The following is a 23,720-nucleotide window of genomic DNA, read 5'->3' on the forward strand; positions in this document are numbered from 1 at the left end:
TGACCTTCCAAGCACCTTTAATATTCACTGTGGATGCCCCACAATGCTGATAAGATACTGTCCTTTCTGTTTTGGGAGGCACAAAGCAAGCCCTGGGATGGCCTTTCAGTGACCCGGCTGGTGTTCACACTGCAGTGTCGACGGCAGAGCCTGAGGTCAAGCTTAGCATTCCCCAAAGCAGACATAAGTTAATTCTGTAGCACACCATTTTCCCTGGGGCTCCTAATTTCATAGCCCATAGCAACAAGATGTATTTGGACAGGACCAGTGACTACTGGTTATAGCGTATAATTTAGAAGGAAGCTCGAACTGAGGATTTTAAGGGATATAAATCAAAATTATTAAAATATTGTAGGATGGTTTATTTCAGACTATTAAAAATTCTTCATGCTTTTGGTCGCATTTTTCAATATCTGTTATAAATAATTTGCAACAATCAAAACAAGGAAAAAAACCACAGCTTCATGGGGATCATGTTGGAATTGTGTCATCAGTAAAGCTGAGCTGTGGTATTTCACAAAAAACCCTGTGTCAAGGCAAAATAATAACTATTGTTTGGCAATTAAAGCTGTGAATTTTCAGGCAAAATAACAGACCATTTTTCTTATTCTACATGCACGTTTCATTTTGGCTCAAGAGGATATGAGAACAAAAATATCCTCAGTTGAAGGATTGCTTTTTTCTTTTCTTCTTTGGTCTCATTTACATTACTCTTTCACTTTTGTATCATGCTCTCAGATCAGCTCCTCTCTCTTCTTTTCTTTTGTTTCTTCTCCTCCAGCCCACACAGATGCTTAAAAAAAATAAAAAAGAGCACAGAAAAAGAAAAAAAAATAGAAACCACCAGAGGCTGGAGCCAATGCTGTTCTGGAAAACACTTCCCTTTTTTTTGAATAAGTTATTGCCAGCCACTTCTTTTCCCCTAACTTTACCAATTTAAGAACAATGTTTACTGAAGTTAGTGAAACATTTTCAAAGTCTGTCTCTTAAATAATCATCCTATTGTAATATTTTAGGAAAATTCAAAGCTGTGTCACCTATATATATACACACTATTGCTTTCAGATGCTAGGAGATGTGCAACTACCCTTCTAAGGAAGATCCCTAGGCTCAAATGAACTGTCTTAAAACACAGACATTTCCTAAATGTTTTCTTGCCTGCTTTATTCACAAACAAATTGGGAATACCTCTATAGGCCTGTAAGACATCTGTCAACATAAATATAGGTCTAAGCTATGAAGGAATATCTAATCTTGGAACAGCTCATTCTGATAGAAGAGTCAGGAAACTATACATTCACTGTAGCACTGCAAAACCATCATTTTTCCTGTTGTGGTAGACCTCATACAGAGATGAGTATGAATACTCATGTTGTTATTATTAAACCTTAAGAAACCTATTTTTACCTTCTCTCAGTCTGTAAAAAAGTACTTAAATAATCTTTCTGGTAGTGAAGGAACTCTGGTACAAACAGAGTAAACTGGCACTTAAGAAGAAAAAGTGTTTATAATGCGTACAGTCTCCTGTAAGGTACTGTAGAGATCTCCCCACATAGTGGCCACTAGCTTCTGTACAGAAAAGTGGTACCTGAGAAGCCTGAAGGACAAATTCAGAGTTTGGTTGCTCTCTGTAGACCAACCAGTGTGTGATGCAGGGTCGTCAGAGTTTGTTTAGGATCTACATTGTAGTATTAGTTAATGAAATCAGAAAATTCAGTTATTTCCATTTTATTGTCTTCTTGTACTTCCAAAAATTAGGTCTACAGAACATTGCAGCCTCCAGTGTCAGTATGATAACGTGGATGTCTTCTAAACTACGTATTTACCACAACACAGAAGACAAGCAGGTACTGAGGGATTTCAACAGCCCTCTGTAACATGCAACACAAACTGCACTTGAGGCCAGGTTTAAAATAGTAGTATATTTGCATACTGTTTTTTAAAAAAATAAACCATGCTTACCTAGTTTGTGGAGTGCATATGTAAAAATCCAAAACCTGATAACTGTCTTCGCTATGACTCTTTTCAAGTATATTTTTGGTGGATACCTAAAGTGCCAATCCCACATCATGACAAGTTTCAATTGATAGGAAAGTGCCTGGATGGATGATGACTGGTCACACCAGTCAAGTTTTCTTTCCCTGTTCGTTCCCTGGAAAGACTTTTGTTATCTGAGGACTTGAAAATTAGACTGAACAGAGCCGACCCTTGGACGCTCAGCCCCCTCCCAGGCTGTCTGGTGTAGCTATTTACGAAAAAATGGGTTTCCGTCTGTCTGAAGACAAAGGGCTGCTCTGTCCTAATGGGGTGCACACCTCGACAGAGCAATATGTGACAGAGGATGCAGCCTGTGCCGCTGACACCACTGGGGGCTCTGTTCTGGAAAGCCCTTACTGCCGGCCCTTCAGGAACGTGAGCACTCATAGGCAATCCAGCAGAGTGATGTCAAATTGGGGGTACAGGACGTTACAGAACAAGCCTTTACTGGCTTTATATGACTCTTTTTGTGATGAGTGTGACCAGAAGCATTTCATACATAGTTGTGAAAGAACATTACGAGCTCACTTGCTTTCCTTTTAAACTGTTATGGGCCACCATTCAGGCACATGACTGAAAGATGCGTAAGTCTGGCTTTCCTTCGGGTTAAGCCCTGCACAAAAATAATAATTAAAAAAAAACAGTGCAATGAAATGTACTTCTGGAAATCCAGAACTGTAAATAAATACGTGGATAAGTAGAAAATCATTACTAGTAAATTCCGCTCGCTGCTGGAAACCATGCATTTCCAGCATAAATGTTACATCACAATCCCACTGTTTGTTAACATTTGAGAAATCGGCATCACTCTGTGCTGCTGCCGAACCTTTGGGAGCCGCGGAGCAGCGTGGGCTGCCTGTGCTTCGGCTGCGCCGCGGCTGCCGCAAAGCCCGGGCACGAACCCCTTTGCAGCTGTGCCACGGCTGTGCCTGCTCTGGGCAGAGATGCGGGGGCTGCACCGACCACGGACCGCTCCCCTTCCCTGGAGCGCCTCCCACTCCACGGTGTGCGGGAGCGAGGGCGCCCCGGGGCGCTGGGCGGGACGGATACAGGGACATCCCAGTCCCCCACCCTTGCCGGCGCTCAGCAGCTTTCCGACGGCCCCCGCTTCCCCCCAAGCCTGCGGGGGGACCCGGCCCCGCCCCGGGGGCGGTCGGGGGCGGCCGGTCCGTCCCCTTTAAGCGGCGCGGCGGAGGGTCCCGCCCGCTCATTTCCGAGCGTGCAGGAAGTGCGGCGGCTCCGCGCCGGCCCGCGCGGTGAGTACGGCGGCTCCGCGCCCCCCTTGGCTCCCCGGCCCCCACCTGCCCGCCGGGCTCGGCCGCCTCCCCGCCGCCGGGGCGAGGTGCTGTGCGGCGCCCCAGAGCACCCCGGGCAGGGCTCTCGCTGCGGGCCCGGCCCCGTGCCCCGGCCCGGGCTGATCGCCGCGGGCGGCGGTGGGTCCGCGCAGCCGGGACCGCTCATGGGGCCTGTCCCGACCGCTCTGCCGGCGGGGGCTTGGCGCACTGGGTCCGCTCGGGTTTTATTGTCTGAACAATAAACTGATTCTGTGCCTCCTCACGGCTGCGTTTCCATTGTGTTGGCTGGCCGTGGGCGTGCTGGGCGCAGGCACCGAGGCCGCTGCGCTGCGGCCCGGACAGCGCCGTGCTGGTCTCGGGGCTCGCCCTGCCGGGCTGCGGGGCTTTGTAACTTGCTCAGACTGCGGGAAACCTCCAGCTCTTCCACCAACACCCCCCGCCCCTAAAATAGAGGAAACAATGATGAGAGGGCGCTTAATTATTTCCAGTGAAATACTGAGTATTGTTTAACTGTGGTTTACCTCTCTTTTTTTTTTTTAATCAGGCACGTTCTTGCTCAGTAAATTCCATGCTCCTGTATTGTGAGAGCTGGGGCGTTTTGTTATTGAACAGAAAAAGAAATTGTGCCATTGTTAGCAGTGAGTTAATTCAGAAATGCTAAAGCTGAGCATACAAAAAATTAAACTTGATAGTACATGTTTTCAGTGAACTATAATCAATGACTGGTTAATTAATGTTTACTTTATCCTGTGGTTTTGTTATTTGTGCTTTTTTCTTTTCAAGTCCCTCTGTCAGGTGGAAATTGAGACACTGATCTCTTCTGCTAAAATTGATAGATAAGGACTAACGTTGTTGTAGTGCTCTCATGGGTAACTCAAAGAGAGATTGTTTTAACACTGAGCCAATATTCCTCAAGTTAAGGTCATACAGTAAAAATTTGTTTTTTCCCTTCTGTTTTCTTTTTCCTAGACTACAATGCTAGGCCTTTTAAAACAGTTTCTTCTTTTCCAGCATTCATTAGCTGCAAGTTCGTATCTTATTTTACCGTGTTTGAAAGAAAGTTCTGGTTTCCCTTTATTTATTAGCTAGATAGTGGGTCCCCAAACACTGTCAAAGACAGCAGCTTGGAAGTATTCCCAGTAGCTGTCAATGGAGGTAGATGCTTTTTGCGGAGGGATTTTAGCTTTGAGCTTCAATTATACCCTGAGGCTTTTATGGGAGACTCTTACAGTAAGTCCTTATCACAAGCATCAGGAGACCCACAGTGAGTGTTGCTGCAGCACCACTGCCCTAAACCATCAGCAGGCTAAACATGGAAGGGAGAACAATGATTTTTGAAGTACATGACTGTATGGTCTAAATAGAAATTCTTTGGCTTGTCTGTTCCTGGAGAAAGCACGTGAAACCTTCAGTGTGATTATGATTAGTTGATTTTGAATAATTCTCTCCTTTCTTGATCCTGTGACTTTGTTTCAGTGCCTTTCTGATGCTTAAAAGGGAGGGAAGGAAGGGATAAAAATAAACTCCCAAACCTGTCAGTACAGCTGTTACATTGTGCTGTTACATCAAGTTACTCCTGAATTTAAATTATTTGTTTTTATGTCCCAGCCTCGGTATATGGGTCTCCACAAGTCAGTGAGAAACATCATATGAGGGCATAGTTAAATGATAAGTAGCTGTGGTCTGTTGCCAAGAAAACCCACAAGCATATGTGGCGCAAGAATTTCAACCCCTGCATCACAGTCTGCTACTTTCAGACTTGCCAGAAATTTGCTGTGGATCCCTTTATAAAAAGGATCACCAAAATGACCTGAACTTTTACAAGAGATAAAACAACTTGGCGGAGGAAGAGTATGAGAAATATGAAGCCAGGTTTTTTTCCCTGCAGGAAACAAATTGCACAGTATTTTTCTTGACTCTGAAACACTCTGTCGTTATGAAGTAAGCTTCATGACTTGCAGTATTTTCTCTTTAAATAATGCGGAAGCAGGATCACAGAAGTGGGATGAAACCCAGGCTTTGGATAAGTGCTGGAATGGATAATGTCCTTGGCTTTCTGTTAGCCCATTCAACCTCTAAAGGAGCACCTCCCCAGAATAAAATTATGGGAAAAAGGCCGTAATAATCTTGCATCTGGAAAAACAAAATGGCAAATGGGCAAGGATTTTGAAAGCACAATGCTTTCTTTAAAAACAACAAACGAAAAGAATTCTCAAAGGGTACAATGGAAAGAAAATGTTTCAGGAGCATTTTTTTAGGGGAAAAACCCCAAAATCCCACCACAAAAAAAAAAATCAAAAACCTGTGCTTTATCTACACATCTCATTATGTTCTTGCTGACTTAGTGCTGGAAAATGGAAAATGAAACCATAACTCACAGGGTGTTTATAAAGAAATGTAATGCCTTTTGAAGGGAATGGCAATATAGTTTTATTTCTGAGTTATAACCACAGCTTGCAAGAATTTGTGCAAGGGCACTTCTTACTGTTTGCCAGAACTGTTTCATTCTTAATGATGATTAGAAATGCCCAGCACAGCCATTAATATTATGGTTTATTTAAAAAAAAAAACCCAAACCAAAATGAAAGTGTGGAGTCATGTTAATAACCTTAATTTCAAGTTGAAGATCTTAATTTTTAGGTTGAAGCTCTCCAGTCTTGGGTTTCTTCTGGTGCAAAAGGAATGGAACAGGATACTGTCTGAGGCCTTCTTTAGGTGTAGCTAGCTTGTGCTTTCATCTAAGCCTTTAAAAAAGTTATTGTAAAGCTGCAGGTATCTTGTGTATACCTAAAAATGTAGACAGGCAGGTTATTCTGCTTAGTAGGTCTTGGTTATCTTACACTTTTTGCTGTGTGTCATCTAAATTGGTGATTTTGGTCACTACTAGCTGAGAAACTTTTTAAAAAGGAGTAACGAGGTAATAAATGGAAGCCGTATGTAGTCACTAAAGATCAGATTCAAGGGAAAAGGAAAATGCTTGTTGAGAAGCTTGTACTCTTTCTGCGCTGGCCACAGGCTGTCCGTGCTACAGCTCTTGTTTATGGTAAGGCTGGCAGGAGGCACTTGCTCCCCAATTATTTCTGAATGGGGTATGGTGGAGTAATATCTTGGAACCTCACCTGTTTTTAAAGCCTCTTTTCATTCACAAACGACGTGCCCTAAAACTCTTATTAGCAAGTTGATAAAACTGGCAAGCCATTTCAGACTGCGAGTGCAGTTGTGAGTGCTGGAAAAAGCGTCCAGTGTTGGTGTTTTCAGAGTGAAGTTCAGAGCACCCAAATGTGACAGGCTATCAGAAGCTATCATGTGAGGAAATGTTGCACTTAGTTTTTAATCTAACCATTTCCTGGAAGTCATCTCCAGCTGTAATAAGAAGTAACTATAGTAATGGGCCTGTTTACTGATTTGTGGCTGCCTGCAGTACAGGGGGCTTCCAGCACCACACTCTTGGGTCTCCTTGCCTGTTTTAGCCCTTACTGTGACCCTGGAATGTTGTTGGTATGGACCCCATCTGCCTCTCCAGCTTGCAGTGGAGGGTAAGCATGTCTCCTTAGCAGGTGAATTTGAGGGTAGTGTTGCTGGCAGCCTGTTGGTGGGTGACAGAAGGAGCAGTTCTGATTGGTTTTCTTTCACCTTTTCCCTCCTTTAATTCTTTCACTGATGGAGTAGGTGGGTGATAAAGGGCAGGTACCTGTAAGGCTTTTGTTCTTACTCTTTCTTCCTTCCTTGTACTAAATGGTGGTGTGTCACTGATGAAGCAGCTCCTGAAAGAGGATCCTAGTCAGTTACTGGGCTTCCTGGTAGGGATGTCACTTAGGTCAGCTGTCTGGAAAGCCTGGATCAGTACCTGACAGCCAGCACATGTGCTGTCAAAACTGAGGCTTCCCATCAGCTTCTCTACTATGGTCAGAAGTGACCCTAAATGCCAGTGGGAGTTTGAGTGCAAGTACATGCCAGGCAACTAAAGAAGTCTGTGGAATTGAAGAGGTGTAGCTGTCTCAGCAGCATCAGGTTGGCTGGGTGGATGCTGAGAGAAGATTGTGCGGGAAGACACTTTTGGCACTTGTTCTCCCAAAAACTAAGGAAATTAATTTTAGTCTCCTTTGGCATACTGTAGGGAATTTCTGTTCAAGGAAACCAATAGGCCAGTTGTAGAACAAAGGTAAAATTCTTTCATGGCTAACAAATCCTCTGGGTTCTACCCACTTAATTTCAATGGCCGTTGCCAGCAACAGTCCCCTTATTTTGCTGAACGTAATGTAAGGCTGGTTCTCACATGTTCAGAGCTAAAATAATTCAGTGCAGAATAGGTAGGAGTTAAAGGTAGCTTAGAAACACAAAACTTGCATTTATTGTGTTTCCTAGTAACATTGCTAAACAGCTTAGGGTTTTTTATTCTTTATAGATACCTGCTTTTTGTACTTAACTTTGGCAAGTGAACATCAATCATAAAAAGAGGTTAGTGTGTCTGAATTGTTTTTCTTTTTTTCAACACAATAGATCAGTGCTTTCAAACAAGACCAAAATTGTACGACACCTGAGTTCTCCAAAAAGTTGTATATGAACATAGAGTAATTTTATATTAATTAGTCCCAGTTAACCATGTTAGGAAAAGGGCCCTAACAGTTTTTGAGATGCCAGTTGCAAGAGATGTGGAAGGACAGTTTCTGGCTTCTAAGTGTATAGTTGCAGGAAACTGAAAGTGTAAAGCTCATGACTGAGATGCTGCAACTAATTCTGTTTGTAGATGTTGTGGGTATGTCCTGTGACATTTGACATGTGGTAGTTAATTGTAGCAAGGCATCTAACCAGGCAGATTTTCTGCTGCTCCAGTGTACGGGTCTGGTGTTTTCATGTGTGAATCTTCTCTGTAGAAACAGCAGAAATAATACTTAAGGAGTTTTTCTGGGTTGAGTTTGTGTTGCTGTTGCAAGGGCAGGTGTGGAACAACAATGCACAGGAAGCAATTGAAGCTTGTTGGGAGCACTGCTGAGTTAAAGCAGAGGAAATGATGCCCATGAGCTTGTGTTTTGAAACATTGTGAAAATACACAATATTAGTCTTGAGCACAGTTCTGAGTCTCTGGAATCATATGGAGGGCTAAGTTTCTGTGAAATAAAATCTGTCCTGGAAGTGTTGGAAGTGACAGGTTTCAGATGACTTCTGTTATCTCTTAAAGGTTTCTCCAAACAGTGGTGTCAAAAATGATGACACTTCTCAGCACTGTTGATATTCCAGCCACGGGGCAGCAGATGATTTGCATGTCTTCCTAGTGCTCTGGTAGAGTGAGAAATTAAGGCTCCTGAGTGATAGTGGTTTAGTCCATCTTTCATGTGATCTGGGAGCTGCTGATGCAGACAGAAGTCTTCTGCAGCAAAGATGTACAATTTGTGAAGTAGGAGGGTGGATGTGGGTTGCAGTTGGTGCTGGCTGGACAGAGGCTGGTGTGACAGGTGTCTGCCTCTTCCCAGCATGGTCTGGAAATGACATTCCAGTGAGAGGTCTCTGCAGGACAGACTTTGCCTCAGCACTCCCAGTGTTTGGTGAAGGACTGGGTTTTAACATCCAAGCTGTTAGTGCTACTAAGCATGTTTCTTCAAGTTGGATTTTTTTTCTCCCCCAGACTTTGGACATAAACCAGTGACTTTGAGTTTTTTGCATCTAACTCTTCAGAATTCCTCCTTAGTTGGCTAAGGCCCTGAGCTTCTGTCTGAAGGGACAAGAGGGGAAGGTATAAAACTCCAAACCAGTGTTCAGATGCAGTCATAGAAGTTGTTGTCACTATGACCATATGATAAATGTGGAACTTGTGACAAGTATGTGCGGTAACAACCTGTATGCCCCTGCTCTGAAGCAAGATAATTAAAAAATTTACAAAAAAACCCCCAAAGTTGTGGAACGTGAGCACAACAAAAGAACAACAAAAGGAACCTGCAAAAACTTAGCAGAGGTTTACAGAAACTCCTGGCTTCTCTCCCCTCCAAATCATCATGATCTCCTGAGGAAAGATGTTCCAGATGGTTCAAAGAGAGACTTCAGGGACTTGAAAAACAAAACAAGGAAGGTGAAGCGGAGTAATGCAAAGTGTTGAGTGGTGTTTCTGTTTTTTCATACTTGTGGCTTTTTCATTGCAAGGCAATATCAAGATAGTTCTGACAAGCTGCTGGTTTCTCTGCTTTCAGTGAAGGTTGGTATTGCTAGTCTTTTAAGCATAAGTTAATGCTTAGTTATAATGTCAAATTGAAAAATTACAGATGACATAAGTGCATCTAGCTGTGCTTCTGGAACACACCAGATGTTTCTCAATTGTTTGGCATCCAGCTTTCTTGTCTGGTGGCTGATTTGTTGTGCTGAAAGCAGAACCCAAACTACTGTGCTGATTGTTAGCCATTCTGAAAACATTTGTAGGTTGTGTTCCTCCTTCTGTCTTAGATCATGGACTGAGGGCCAAGGGAGCACAGTTTTGAAAACTAGGTGTGAACTTAAGCTAGCTGATTCAGGTTATTTAAGGAAAGCCTTGTGGGTGATTGATTTTCAATGCAGCATTTTCTCAGTATTTCTGTATCAAGTAGTATTTTAAACTGGTCTTAGTTATTTTAAACTCTCAGACCAAACTACCAGTTTGACAGAATGCACACAAATGTCTTGTAGTCGTCACTTCAGGAATCTTACTGCTCTTGAAACTTGTCATGAAGAGATTTTTATGCAAATATTTCCTGGTCCAAGGCTCCCCAAATATTTGACAATAAATCATAATTTCCATGAGAACATTGTTGTGGTATTCGGTTGTCCAATTAAACTTTTCTTTTTTATTAAATTAATAGAAGTTTGAAAATTTTTTAAGAAAGTTGGATGCACTGGAGAATTTAACTTCTATTTTCAATCCCTACAGCTGCATCATAGTCTGGAAGTTTACATCCTTGAAAACATTATCATTCTTACCATAGGAAAATGACCAAAAACTGAAAAAAAACCCCCAACCTAACTCCTGCACAGGATTAAGTCTCTAACTGTTTTTTTCCAATGGTGACTAATTAGCTGAGCAACTGTTAGAAAGAACACTTTGGGTATCTTTTTCCGTCTCTTCACAGGGTAAAAAAAAGTCTATTATGTTTTGCTCTACGGCATTTTCAGACTTGCTTTTCAGTGTAAGGAAACTGGATTCATTACCTTTATTCTTATCTCCCACAGTGGGAAATCTTTCACTGGCTCCATGTATGAGCTTGAATGACAGTTATCCTTTATAAACAGCAGAAGAGTTTACATAGATTGGTGTTTAAATTTTCATTATGCTTAGGGTACAGTAACTATGTTATCCCAATCTCTGTACATAGAGAACTAGATGATAGAGATGTGAGAAAACAGAAGACAACTTGATTCTTAGAATGTGTATGTAGATGTGGAATTTAGGTGAAGCAATTGCAGGAAAGCCTCATTATTCTCACCTCTTTGGTTTTGCCTGTTACCATTCCCCAATGGACAATTGTGTTGTGTTTGTTTTTAATGAATGGAACATGGCATTAGCGGAAATGTAGGTATGCTGTGCCAGTGCTACCTGAGCTGGGATCACCACTTACCTTCTCCTGTTCTGTTGCATTTGCTGGAGCATGTTCATCTTGCATGGGGGAAATATTTAGCTGGGGCCTTTTAAGTTGTTTAGACACTTTGGATGTCTGAAGAATATTTCACCTTGTTCCCTTTGATGCAGTGTAACTTTTTTCTGGCTTTCTAAAGCAGGCTGTTTTCTAGTACAAAAAAGCTCTACTATAGCATTATCTTTTTGAAGACTTCTTGCCATCATAAGTTTAATTTCTGCTTCTTGCTGCAGCTGTTGCTCTATCACCCTGAAAGGAGTATAAACATTTTGCAGCATGTTCTCTAATGGAGACTACTGCGCATCCTTGAAGATAAGCTGAAAGAACTGTCATGTAGTTTTGCTTAAGCTGTCCTGCACAGCAGTCCTTTTGCCCTTGACTGGGTGCACAGGGTCACACGTGCTGTTTGGAGGTTCTGCCACCCCTCAGTGAACAGCCCTGAGTGCTGCCATCAGCTTAGGTGTGGTTGTTCAGGTGTCGTGCCCTGGCCTGGGAACCACCTTGCTGCTGTATTAGGTGCCCATCTAATTTATGCCGGCCCTCATGGAGACTGTGTTGTTAATAACGGTTTAACAAAGCATGTGGTAAAAGTAGGCCAGGTTCTTGCTAGTGCTCGTGTGAAAACAACATTACTTACAAGATGTTAGGAATGGTTTCACTGACAATTGTACTGAAGTAGTTACTTGTACTTCTGTTCTCATTTCTAGGTTGAACTTTAACAACCAACAGGGTAGGCACGATAAGTGTAGTCATATAATACTGCAGTTCCTTTAATTCCCTTTTGATAAGGGGAAGAAGGGCATGCTTCTCCAAACTTGGAGTTTGTGGTTTTCTTGCCAAATTTAAAAAGAGGAATAACACCTACAGCAGTGCAGAAACCCACAAACTAAGTAACATAAACTTAGGAAAAGGTGGGTAAAATAGAAAAGTTATTTATCTTGTGGAAGCTGAGGGTAGTGAGCCTTTCATGATAGGTATTCAATAGTAATTTTAAAGCAAGCAAACAAAACTCCTTCAGCTGGTCGTACCTAGGACATTTTACTTAGCTTTTCTTGCCAAGCAGATGTCTCTCTTCATAAAAAACAGTGAAGTGACTGTGAGTTGACTCATATTTCCTGGCCTTATCTGAAATGGGATAATACTGACCAGTGTAGTTCAGGTGTAGCTGTTTGGGTTTCAGGTTCCAATTTTAATTCCGCAGTTTCCACACAAATGGACTTGCTTTGGCTTCATCACAGGCTGTTCATAATGTGTACAGTTCGCTGTGTGGTGGGGGTTTATTTCCCCACATCCTTAGTTAAAAATGAGCTGAGGTGCTCAGTGATCAGTGTGCAGTCATCGTTGTGCCTCTGCGCCCCCCCTCCGTGGGACTTGCTTTGGCAATGTTCACCAATGGGAGTGTCTAACAAAGAAACCAGACGCAGAAGCCCAAAATTGAGTGAATAGGAGCAGTGCTACCCTGCTGGCTCAGCATTACGCTGGGCTGTTGGCTGCCGAGCAACCAGGTGGGGCTGCCTGCAGTGACAAACAGCTGCCTGTCAGGTACTGCTTGGAGTCTGCTGTGACTGATGGACAAGTACAGAATGCATTTTTTGTTTCCATCAACCATATGGAACCAAGAAGCTTGTAAGAATTAAGGATCACAGGTTCTCGTATTGAGTTAGATGTGATGGAGAGCTGATTCTGTCACCTGGTCTCCCAAGGCAAATGTCTCATTGTTTTGGGTTTAATTTAGCTCTTTGTCCTTCTGGTTTAGATCTACAGTGTCTGGAGGAATCACTTTCTGCAGAAACTGCTCTACCTGTTGAGGATTGCTGTCAAGTGCTCTTGCAGGTTTGGTCCTATACAGTATTGCCTATGGGAGCATGCCAAGGTAGTATGCCATAGGGTGGGAATGCTGGGAAGATACAGAGGAGGACATGAGGAAATTGATGAAAGTCGTAAGAGTTAGCTGGAAATAAAATTCACTGTCAATCAGGTAATGTGAGTAGCAAAGCTGAAGTTCAGTGCTTACCAACTGAACTGGCATGTTTGATGAATTGGAACAGTGTATCATGTTGTAAACTTTAAAAAAGTTGAAAGTAAGCTGCTGCATGTGCTGATTGATACACTGTGGGCAGTGGTTGTAATGTATATGAGCACAACTTCCAAATTCTTAAGAATTTAATATTAAACCAGTAAGATTAAAATATTTTCTGACTATTTCCATGTTCCTGCTGGTTTTATTGAATGGAGGTCATCTTTCCATAAATTGATAGTGGCTTTCAGTTTCTCTCCTGTCAAGCAGTGCATGTGTGTGTGTACATGTGCTTGGGAGGCAAAGCTGTAGCTGAAGGCAAATCAAATGGCAGAACTGTGATAAAAAGTTATTGTTTACAGTCAGTCCAGTGAGGGTAAGATTCTTGATTAGTTTTCTGTGGAAAATGAGAACTTTGGCCCTTAATTAATTCTTCTTGTGGATGTTTTTTTCTCTTCTTTGATTTTCTTCCTAACAGCTGAAAAATCTGACTTTGGTACTTGTTCAACTTAGAACTGTGTAATAAAACCCTGAACAAATTTCTTTGTCACTTTTGAGGCTATGCCTCAGCAAACTGTCTAAGCAGAGATGATGTTTTTGTGTACTTAAGGTATGGTTTGAGGTTTCTCGCTCTAGGGTTTATGTAAAGATTGTCTGCGACAGCAGATGCCCGAGTTGCTTTGTGTTGGTTTCAGCAAGTGAGAAAATAACAGTGTGCTGTGTTTCTCCAACATGCACAAGCTATTCCGTTTTCAGTGACACTGTTCTTCAGAATAAGAAGGGAATAGTCAAGGGATGAGATTAGACCTTATGTTTTCTTTGTATAACTTGCCAAGAAGAGAAGAATGAGTGTGTGGAGGAGGCTTAAGACAGTGAGTGTCTGTGGCATCTGGGTGAAATTATGAACAATAAAATAACTACAGCTGGAATTTCATAAGCAGCTAAACAGTGACCATCTAGGGCATGCTGAGGGAAAAGTACATGTCTAAAGTAAAGCATACTCACACAAGGAATGTCCATACAGTCTGGCAGGAAGCCAAGTGCATACTGAATTAGGTCACTGCTTTATCTGTGAATGTTTCTCCTCTTCAGAAAGATATGCTCATCCTTTGCAACAAGGAACCAAAACAGAATGCTAATACAATAAAAAAAATCAAAAGCATTTTCAATTAGCATGCCAGTCTATTCCCTTGTGCTTAGAGAATCAATGAACTCTTTTGTAAGGAACAGAAACATTTCCATAGTTGAATATACATAAGGCCCTGGAAATGCAGAAAGAATTAACAACCAGTTGCCTCTGGAAAGCTTGCACATCTTTATAAGCATTGTATAAGCCTGAGATGTCTCCTTCTTTGGAGATCATAGAGACTACTGCAAATAGACTTGTTCTGAAGAATTGAAGTAAAGTGAAATTTCAGAATGTGCAATTTAAAATTTTGGAAATCGATCTTTAAACACTTAAATTCCAGGGACTTCAGCATGATTGCTTGTTTCCAGGTAATCTCCTTCTCTTTTTTTATAAACTTCAGAATGTTCCATATAACACAATTAATTTCCCTGCTGGAGTTCTTGGGATGCCACGTACCTTTGCTCGTCCTGGGGTTTCACAGCTTGCTTTTCCTTGTAATCATATTCTACAGCTTGGGAGTAGTTACTGGAATTCCTAAAACAGAGCTGTGCCAGACCTAATTAATATCAAATTTGTGTTGTAAATATGCAAAAATAGGGCTTTTTCTGAAAAGAGAGGCTAGTGAAATAGTGATCTCATAAACTCTCCTTTTTCTGATAAGAGGAAAGATTCTTACTGGCTTCACTCACTCTTTGGAGTATGTGAGGTGAAATCTGTGTCTGACTCCTTTATTATGACTCTTCTCAGCAGAAGTAATACTGAAGGGAAAAAATAGTTGTTCAGATTGGCTCAGTCCCCACAGCTTTAGCAAGCTAATTTACCCATTCAACTCTCCATGTGTAATTTAAAATTCTAATGTTCAACATAACTGGTTGCCTGAACATTCCTTGCCTTTCAAGGCCACTGGGAAGCTGTAGTGGGAAAAATGCCTGTTCTCTATGGTGTTGCTCAAAACTGGTGAAACATAAATAAACAATGCCTATCTCTGTGTCTTGTTAATAGGATTGTCACTAGCCCACTAGATAAAGGGTTTCAGCTAATGAAGGAATAATTAGGGCCTAGCAGGAAAAGGACTAGTGAGCTGTTTACAGCCCAGCACAGGTAGTTTTTATTGCTTCAGAAATGGCTTATTGTATCTCTTCCTGACCACCCCTTAAGGCAGCACTCCAGCAAACAGCCCTCTAATGTAAACAGGTGAAGTGCCAGTGGGAAGGCTCAGAAATGTGCAGATACTCAAAAGCTTTTGTTCTTGCGTTGGGGATGCTGTGCCAGTGGTGGGTCCCTGTGGAGGCGTGTTGACTTCCTTAATCCATGCTCACCATGATAATGGATGTTTGGCCACAGTTAATAAAGTTATGAAGAACAGAGTTGTTCCCTCATTGCCCCTGGCTATTCCCTGAGGGAATCTTAATCTCCTGGTACACTGTGTTCTCTTGACACCACATCAGGAGATTTGTTATCACTTGTTTCTAAGACATGAAGGAAACCTAAAGAAATTTAGTGACTCAAAGTTGAACACAGGGCAATTTGTTGGTAGAGCAAGTATTGAATACCAAGGCTTAGGAAACAAACGTCCCAGCTTCAGGGGTGTCTATTTATTGGTTAACAGCAATTAAAGTAGTTGGAAAGTGATTTTTTGGTATTTTATGTAAGTCAGGTAGTTTGATCATTTTTCAATACGCCTTTATGGACTGAAGATGTGCCAGCTTCTGCACAGAGTGGGTTTAGTACGGTCTAGCACCTAGCAACATTTAAAGAAATGTATGGTTCTTTATGATTAATTGTGGCTTCACCTCTTGCAGTGTAACAGAACAAGACTTCAGTTAGAAATGTAAAAAAACCATCATACAGTCAGCTATACTGAACAAAGCTTGGGATGATATTACCTCCTTTCTGTGAACTGGCTTTATCCTGTAGATTGTTTTTTCTTCTCTCCTCCATGATTCACCACATCTGGACACTGGTCAGTAGTCTGAGGGATACATCTGGTGTTGATCACTCTTTATAGGCATTTAATTTGCATTTATATAATGTGCTTGTGCAGTAAGGAGTGACTAACTTCTTTTCTATTTGGACTTATAAGGATGTTATCTAGTATTCAGTTGATAAAACTTAGTTATTTTGTATCAAAGTCTCCAGTAGCTTTCCATGAGTTCAAAAAGCTTCTGTTTTGCATATCTGTTGCCTTTAAGCTGCTCTATTAAAATTTTCTACATAAGCTACCTAAATAGTTAATTAAAAAGCACTTTAGCACTAGGGATACTCAAAACTGCTTCAAGCAGGCCTGTAGTCTTGAGCTGAACAACTCCAAAGTGTTCAGCTCTTGCCAAACTTAGTGTGCATGACATGCCTGCAAACTTGGGGTCAGGTGTCTCAGGCATTGCTGTTGGTGGCATGAATAAATTACTTAATATGTCAGGCCTTGTAACTGGAGCTTTCTTGCAAATGAGGATACTGAATATCTGGATACCACTGATAAGGAGGGGTACCCAATTCTCACTAAAGCAGTATTCTGATGCTGGAAGTTGAATGGGAAAGGAGAAGTGTCACAAAGACATAATGGGAGAGCCACACTGCAAAGTGTTTGTTGTAAACACATGGAAAGCATCTTGGCATCCCGACGTTATTTGCAAGGCCAAAGGAAGACGGGCTCTGTGGCTTCTGGCAGTGCTAGATAAGTCTGTCCAGCCCATATATGAGGAGTATTGGAGTGGACAATTTTTTTCTAGTCTCATAAACATACTGAAACTAAACAGGATGTCTCAGAACTTCCCCCAAACCATAATTGCTTAACACAGTCAAAATAGATGTAGACCTAATAGATCCCTAGATAAGGTTTGATGAGCTTCACTTATTTTATATGAGGAAATTTTAAACAAAAGTATTTTATTGATGTGAGAAAGTAGACTAACATGCATTGAGTCTATTTGTTAGCTTTTTATGCTGTCATTGAAGAGGCCCATAAAACGTTTAGCTGATTGTCATTCATGAGTGGGATTTTTGGTATCTTGCATGACTGTGGTTGTTTTCCTTGGTCTTTTCCTCAAAGTTAATTTGGTCAGTGGTGTAAGAGTGTGACCCATGGAAATGGTCAGTGCCGCTTCACACTCGCCTAACCATATCAAATAAAAAAATGTTAGTGAAGGATAATCTAAGGCTACCTTTCATCAATCAGGAATTGGCGTTTGAATTTTAATTTCTGTGAAATTTGACTTAATCTGAAATACTATTTCTGTAAACTTTGATATTTAAACAATACTTAATTCATGAGTGAATAGTAACACCCTGAAAGATATTTACTTAAAGTAAAACAAAACTAAATTGCAAGAATCTGCTGCTTCAGAAAGAATTCTTAGCTTTTTCTGTTTGGTGGGAGGTTTTTTGTTTGGTTGGCTTTTTGGGTTTTGCTGTTGTTGTTTTGTTGGTTTTTTTGTTTGGTTTTTGTTTTTAGTTTAGAGGAGAACAAAAAACCCAAGAAGGAAGGGAGGGAGTTAAAACAAGTAAGACTTGATGAGACTAAAAGAACCTTTACTGCTTTAACTTTCTGTGTGACAAATGCATTTCATTATACTATCCATATTACTGTTTTCCAGACTCTATGTCAAAGGGAGTCACTAATGGGTAATGCAATATTTTCTGTTTCTCCTTTTCTCACCCTTTCGACCAGCAGTCCTTTGCATCCATGTGTTACAACTTTGTTCATGTGTTTTTCAAATGACTGGTTGCTTTAGAGTTCTAATATGCACCTTTCTTTTAATTTCAGGTTCTGTCTTCATTTTGCTGACTCAAACCACAGATTCCAAGGAAAGGAGGGGAAGTGGAATAAAGTACTCAAGTGCTAGAGGAGAAGCAAGACTAGCCAGTGAAAACTGCTAAACTGTAGACTGCTCACACACGTAGTGGAGGGAAAATTGCTGTCTATTCAAAGCCTATAAAATTACTTTTGCAGACTTTCCTCACAGAACTTCAAATAGGGCTAAATTAGGAAATGAAAAGATGACTCCTTACTGGTGTCTTTCATCTTCCTCCCTTTCTGCAGTTTTTCTGTGTTTGGGGTAGGAAATCCTGAACAAATTGTATGGCGTCAACCAGACTTACAGTTGATGGTTATGGATGACATGGGAACTTCAGATTTACATGTCTGCAATGACACCTGATTAAGGCAAAGGTTGGAAACTACTCATCAGTTACGTTACCAGAACTTGTAGCTATTACTGCCATGCTTTCTCTCTCTTTCTGAGATTTGGAGTCTGGGGTGATGTTCCCTGGAAACCGTGAGCAAATAAGTCATTTTTCAGGATTGGAAACAGAAATAATATAAGAATGCCCAGAAGAGGCTTAGTAATTCAAGCCAGGACTCGTTGGCTATTAGTGGGCATTGCTTTACTGTTCAGTTTAGTCTTGCTCATGTATTTGCTTGAGTGTGCTCCACAAACAGATGGTAATGGATCTTTACCCGGTGTTGTAGGCGAAAACATGGGTAAAGAATACTATCAAGCTCTCTTGCAGGAACAAGAAGAGCATTATCAAAACCGAGCTACCAGTCTGAAACGTCAGATTGCCCAGTTAAAGCAAGAGCTTCAGGAAATGAGTGATAAATTGAAGTCCCTCCAGGAAAAAAAGACCCCAAAAGTCAATGGTATGAACTACCAGGGCACCAAAGAGCAAACATCCAATGATCTCCTGGAGTTTCTTCATTCCCAGATTGACAAAGCTGAGGTGAGCATGGGGGCTAAAGTGCCGAGTGAATATGGCGTCATTCCTTTTGAAAGCTTTACATCCGTGAAAGTATTCCAGTTGGAGATGGGGCTCACTCGGCATCCAGAAGAGAAACCTGTTAGAAAGGATAAACGAGATGAATTGGTGGAAGTTATCGAGGCTGGCCTAGAAGTTATCAATAATCCAGATGAAGAAGATGGACAAGATGAAGATGATGGAGTAGGAGAGAGGCAGCTATATAGTGAAAATGATTTTATAGAAGGTATGTTTATTAGATGCTTTCCATGCTACTAACAATGTTACAACAGGCATTTAATGGTGTTTGTAATTTAAAGTGTTTACTTACTTGAATGGAGTCTTAAACAGTAATTACACAGTAAGAACCTATATTTCTAATGATGAGAATATTACTGCTTCATTATCTTGTGTTTTGAGTAGGGAGTGAGGAGTGAATTTCAGGAGAAGGGCTCACCACAAGAAGTGTACGGGGGAAGCTGTATCCATTTAAAATACTGAGGTATTAATAGATTATAGCTGAAGTCAGTATGACACGACTGCTTATGGTACTAAATAACCGAGAGACTTCCAGTAAAACTGGTGACAATGAGTGGGAGAAATTGCTTCTTGTTGCAGAGTAATTAAGCAATCCAGTATGAAGCTACAGGGTTTTTCTTCACTCATCTCTGTGCCACTTTTAGTTAATATTCAGGCTTTTGACTGTCTTGAGGGAGCTGGCATACTCAACTGGAGGGAGAGCATTGGGAGGCTAATTGTCTGGCCATGCCAGAACTTGGTGTCCTGAACAGACCTTTCATGGTATAACAGTTTTGGGGTCCTTTAAGCTGTGCAGCCATGAACTGTTCTCTTGTTCTCTGCTGGGTTTTGTCTCAGTGCTTGTAAGGTTAGTAACAGAATACATATCATAAAAACATGTAGCAGCTAAGCTTTCAACACTTAGTAACACCCTTAAAAGAAACATTAGTGACAAACCCATAGAATGTCTCTTTGAAGGTACAGTCTAGTGCTGATGGAGATAAGTATCAAAAACTACCCTAGTACCTCTTCTTTATATTTACAGTATTAAGTACAGTTCATGATGCCATAAAATGACCAAAAGGTGGACCATGGTATAAGACCATTACTCTAAAAGGGATTCTGGATCTCATGTCTGTGCTATAAAGCAAGCATGATGGACAAAGGTACTGTTAAAGAATTGGTTCTTTCTGTCTCAGATGATGTAATTGGTTTGCAGTGCAAGAATTCTCTGCTTTTAACAGTTTCTGTGTTTAATGTTTGCTGCAAGTACTCTTCTTCATTCCAAGAGGTAGGTCAGGGCATGGAATCCACTCAGATGGGTCAGTATAACACAGCCAGCCCAGTGTCAGGCTCTTAGTACAGTTCTCGTTTAAACCCATACTATATTATTATTCTTGTGGTCTTTTAATAGCTTTACTTCTACATTAAGTGTTCATCTGCTTTTCTGTTGATGTTCTAGATACTGCTTATACTCTAGTGGATTTCTATTTTACCGTGACTGAAATAGCTGTTGATATTTTTAATCTGCTGCCTTTATTGACAGACCTTCAAGAAAGCAAGTAACTTGAGGATGTTTGAGCTTTACTTCATATCTTGGAAATCAAACTAATTTCCTTTTGCTGTAAAGACAGTCCCTTCAAACACAGGGTTACAGGAACTACAGGGAAAGAAAAGTATTTTATGTTGTATATGGGTGTGTCAGCAACTAACCATAGTGATATCTGTATCTATTGGTATCTTTTTCCAGACAGAAGTTGTAGGTTGCGTGGGCCTTCTGTGGGTTTTTTAGTGCACAAATACTAGTGGCTAATTTATCCTGCTAAAACAGGCTGCTTCTGAATATTAACACCTTTCCCTCCAGTCACCCTTGTTGCTCCCAAATTTAGAGGTGAGAAATGGAAGCAGCCAGTGGTGGTACCCACAGGTCCTTTGCCCTGCACCCCTGTGGGTGGGCTCTGGCATTCTGTTGTCAGTTTGTTCATCCCTGTTTCATGGAAGTCCAGCTGCAAAGCTCATGCCTTTCTATTTAAAATATATTGCTCCCTTAATCTGTCATAAATGGGTAGGTTTAAGTTTCATAACAGACTTGGTGTATTTACTGAAGTCAGAGCAGGTCCTGTAACTGTCTAAGAGCACATCTAAACTGTTGCTGGATTAGCAGTGCTCATTTTGAGAAACAGTTTTTTAAAGTTGACTTGGGTTAAAATAAATAATTTAAGTTCTGTATCCTGTTCAGTTGATAATAGATTATTTTGTAATAAGTGGTTTGGGACTAAAACTAGAGTATTGTGTAATTTGAAGGCTTGAGGTTAAGAAACTTGGTGTGTGGCTTTATTTGTTTCTTGGTTTTGGGGCAAAAGAGGAAACCTGATACTGCATTAGTTAATATATAGCCTTCATATTTTATGCTCAGCATAGATAAACTGGTTTTGGTTTTGTTCTGACTTGCAGGAGTTTTTTCTCAAAACTAAGGCAAATGTATCTACAAAACCTTACCCATAGAACTGCTAAAAGTACAAACTAAATGAGAAACAGGCATTTTTATTTCACAAGTGTTATGGCTTCTTACCTCAACAGGCTAAATTTTCATATAGGTAAAAGTTCTCTTCTGGGATTTATGTCAGCTGTTACCCTGGACTTGTGAAATTGTAGACTAAGCTTTGAACTGTGTAATCTTTTGTGATACATACTTTCAGGTACTCTCACCTTAGAGAATTTGGCGACTGTTTAAATAGGTTTAGAATCTCTTTTCTTAGACAGTTTTACCTAATAATGTCTTTTAATTTTTGCTGAATATGTCTTCCCCAGTATTTATGTTGCCTCTGATGCCCAGTCAGTGAGGTATCACTCTCTTCATTTGAAAAAGCATCAAGATTTTTTTTCTGACTGTGTTTTAGGATTTATCTATATTGGAGTAACTTGAGACAAATACTATTAACTTGAACTTAAAATTAATCTGCCTTCTATTTTATGAATGCAAATTTCCTAAATAAACTTTTCTCTTTTCTGGAAAAGTACACTTAATTAGTCAGTAATACACGTGGCAGTCTGAATCTACTGATTTTTATTACTCTAACACTACATGGGCCAGAAACCTTCAAAATACATGCTGATGGATGCTAACCTTCATGTTGTCACTCTGTATTTTTGCTCTTTGTCCTTGACTGAACTGTTCATGCAACTCCTTTGCTTCATGCTCAGTCTCTGTGGTCTCTACGTGAAGATACTCTGTCTTCTACCAGTGGTGAAAGGAAGCTCTATCCACAATAGGGAGCAATCTGTTCATGTATTTTCCAAACCGATGGGTTTTTTGCAAGACAGAGTAATGACGACCTAAATATGTTTTGGAGTTGTGATTAGGCAGAGCTGCCACAGCCGCATCATGGCTATTGGCAGGCTTTGAGCAGTAACATTGAATAAAAAAAAAAGATTTCTGAGTATACATTACAACTATAAATATGTTTTCTGAAAACTCTGATTTCTTTTTCACAAAGCTCAATTGACTTGCTCTGCTGATGAAGAGAAAACCAGCAAGTTCCTCAGCTCTATTTGCTGCATCATCACTTGTTTTGCTTTGCTGCAGCCCATAATGAAACTTCCAGAATTCTAATATTAACAGAACAAAAATCAGACCTGAAAAAAGTCTTGTTCTGTGGTTGCCGTTTGAAAAACACTTTGAAGTTGTTTTTTCTTAGTATTTCCATTAGATCTAAGTGTAGGAGAAATAGGAATAGCCTGTTCCCCATAGACAAAGAGTATCCTTAGAGAGGATAAAAGATGCAATTTACATATTTTCAAAAATGGATGGATTTAGGATTACAAACAATGAACCTAATTGCTAAACTGCACAGTCTAAGATAGTCCTCAACTGAAAATAGATTTCTTTGATATCAATATTTGATAATTCTGAGAAATGGAGGGTAATTAAGATGATAGGACCATAATAGTATTACCTCTGTCTGTTCCCTTTCTCCAGAAGCCTGTGACATTGTCTTTAATGGTGGTACAGAATTCCTTGAGGAGCCTTCGTGGGCATCTGTACTTTACTATCAGTGTAATTGATTTATTTGGCTTAGATGTATCAGGGTGACTGGCTTATTTTGTCAAGAGATTAAAAGCACTTCCATTTAAAATTAACCTTTGGAAAACAGAAGCATTAGTGTATTTTCAGAAGCTAATTATCAATTAACTAATGTCTAATACAGGTCTTGTTATTGGATGTCTAGCTGGTCTTTGGGTCCATTTCTCTTGCTTCTGTGTTTCCAGTTGGAACTGGACAAAGGTCAGAAACTTTCTTTAGGTCTGAACCTAAAGGGGAGACTCCTGACCTGGCCTTGGCTTGTAAAAATCCTTTATTCCCATGCCACAAATTCCAAGTCAAAACTCTTCCAAAGCCCTTGCCATCCACAGAACAGTGTGGACTGTTTGTCATGCAAACAGCTCCTCTAGTGTGTGCTCTGTAGGACTAGAAACTGCCCAGTGTCCTGGGAACTTCAATGGAGAATTTTAATACACACCAACAGAAAAACAGGTCTTAAATCATAGGCCAAACATCTTACTCAAGGCAAAAGAACAACACCTTTTTGGCTTTGATAGTAACTGATCCTCAGTATTCCTATGTTTAGTTTGTTTGATAAGAAACAGAACTTCTGCCAAGGGAATAAAGCTTCATGGACCAGGAATAGCAGCTGTAATATTATTTCTGCTGTTTTTTACCACTTTACTTATGGAGTGCTGTTTTGGAAGGTAGCCAGTGAATGCTAGTTGGAAGGTAAGATAACAAGTTTTATATACATGAGTCAGTACCAAGTGTTAAAAACCCAAATATGCTAAGAAGTAAACCAGATGTGGGTTCTTTTTCTGGCTGTTCTCAATACTGGCGTATGTGTAGA

General features: G+C 40.6%; 1 protein-coding gene across 2 annotated transcripts in view; it reads left to right on the plus strand.

Moving 5' to 3' along the window:
* The first annotated feature begins 3,195 nt into the window (after positions 1-3,195).
* CSGALNACT2 (chondroitin sulfate N-acetylgalactosaminyltransferase 2) overlaps positions 3,196-23,720 on the plus strand; it is a 31,897-nt gene continuing 11,372 nt past the window's right edge. Inside the window, exons 1-3 of one of the 2 annotated variants that reach the window (XM_071563954.1) lie at positions 3,247-3,293; positions 12,684-12,760; positions 17,837-19,054. In XM_071563954.1, the coding sequence (XP_071420055.1) occupies positions 18,397-19,054 (658 nt within the window). In that variant the 5' untranslated portion in view covers positions 3,247-3,293; positions 12,684-12,760; positions 17,837-18,396. Of the gene's footprint in view, positions 3,294-12,683; positions 12,761-17,836; positions 19,055-23,720 lie in introns of both variants that reach the window. The other variant, XM_071563952.1, reaches the window with a different exon arrangement.

This window comes from Pithys albifrons, chromosome 9, assembly GCF_047495875.1.
Source record: "Pithys albifrons albifrons isolate INPA30051 chromosome 9, PitAlb_v1, whole genome shotgun sequence".
In the NCBI taxonomy this organism is placed as follows: Eukaryota; Metazoa; Chordata; class Aves; order Passeriformes; family Thamnophilidae; genus Pithys; species Pithys albifrons.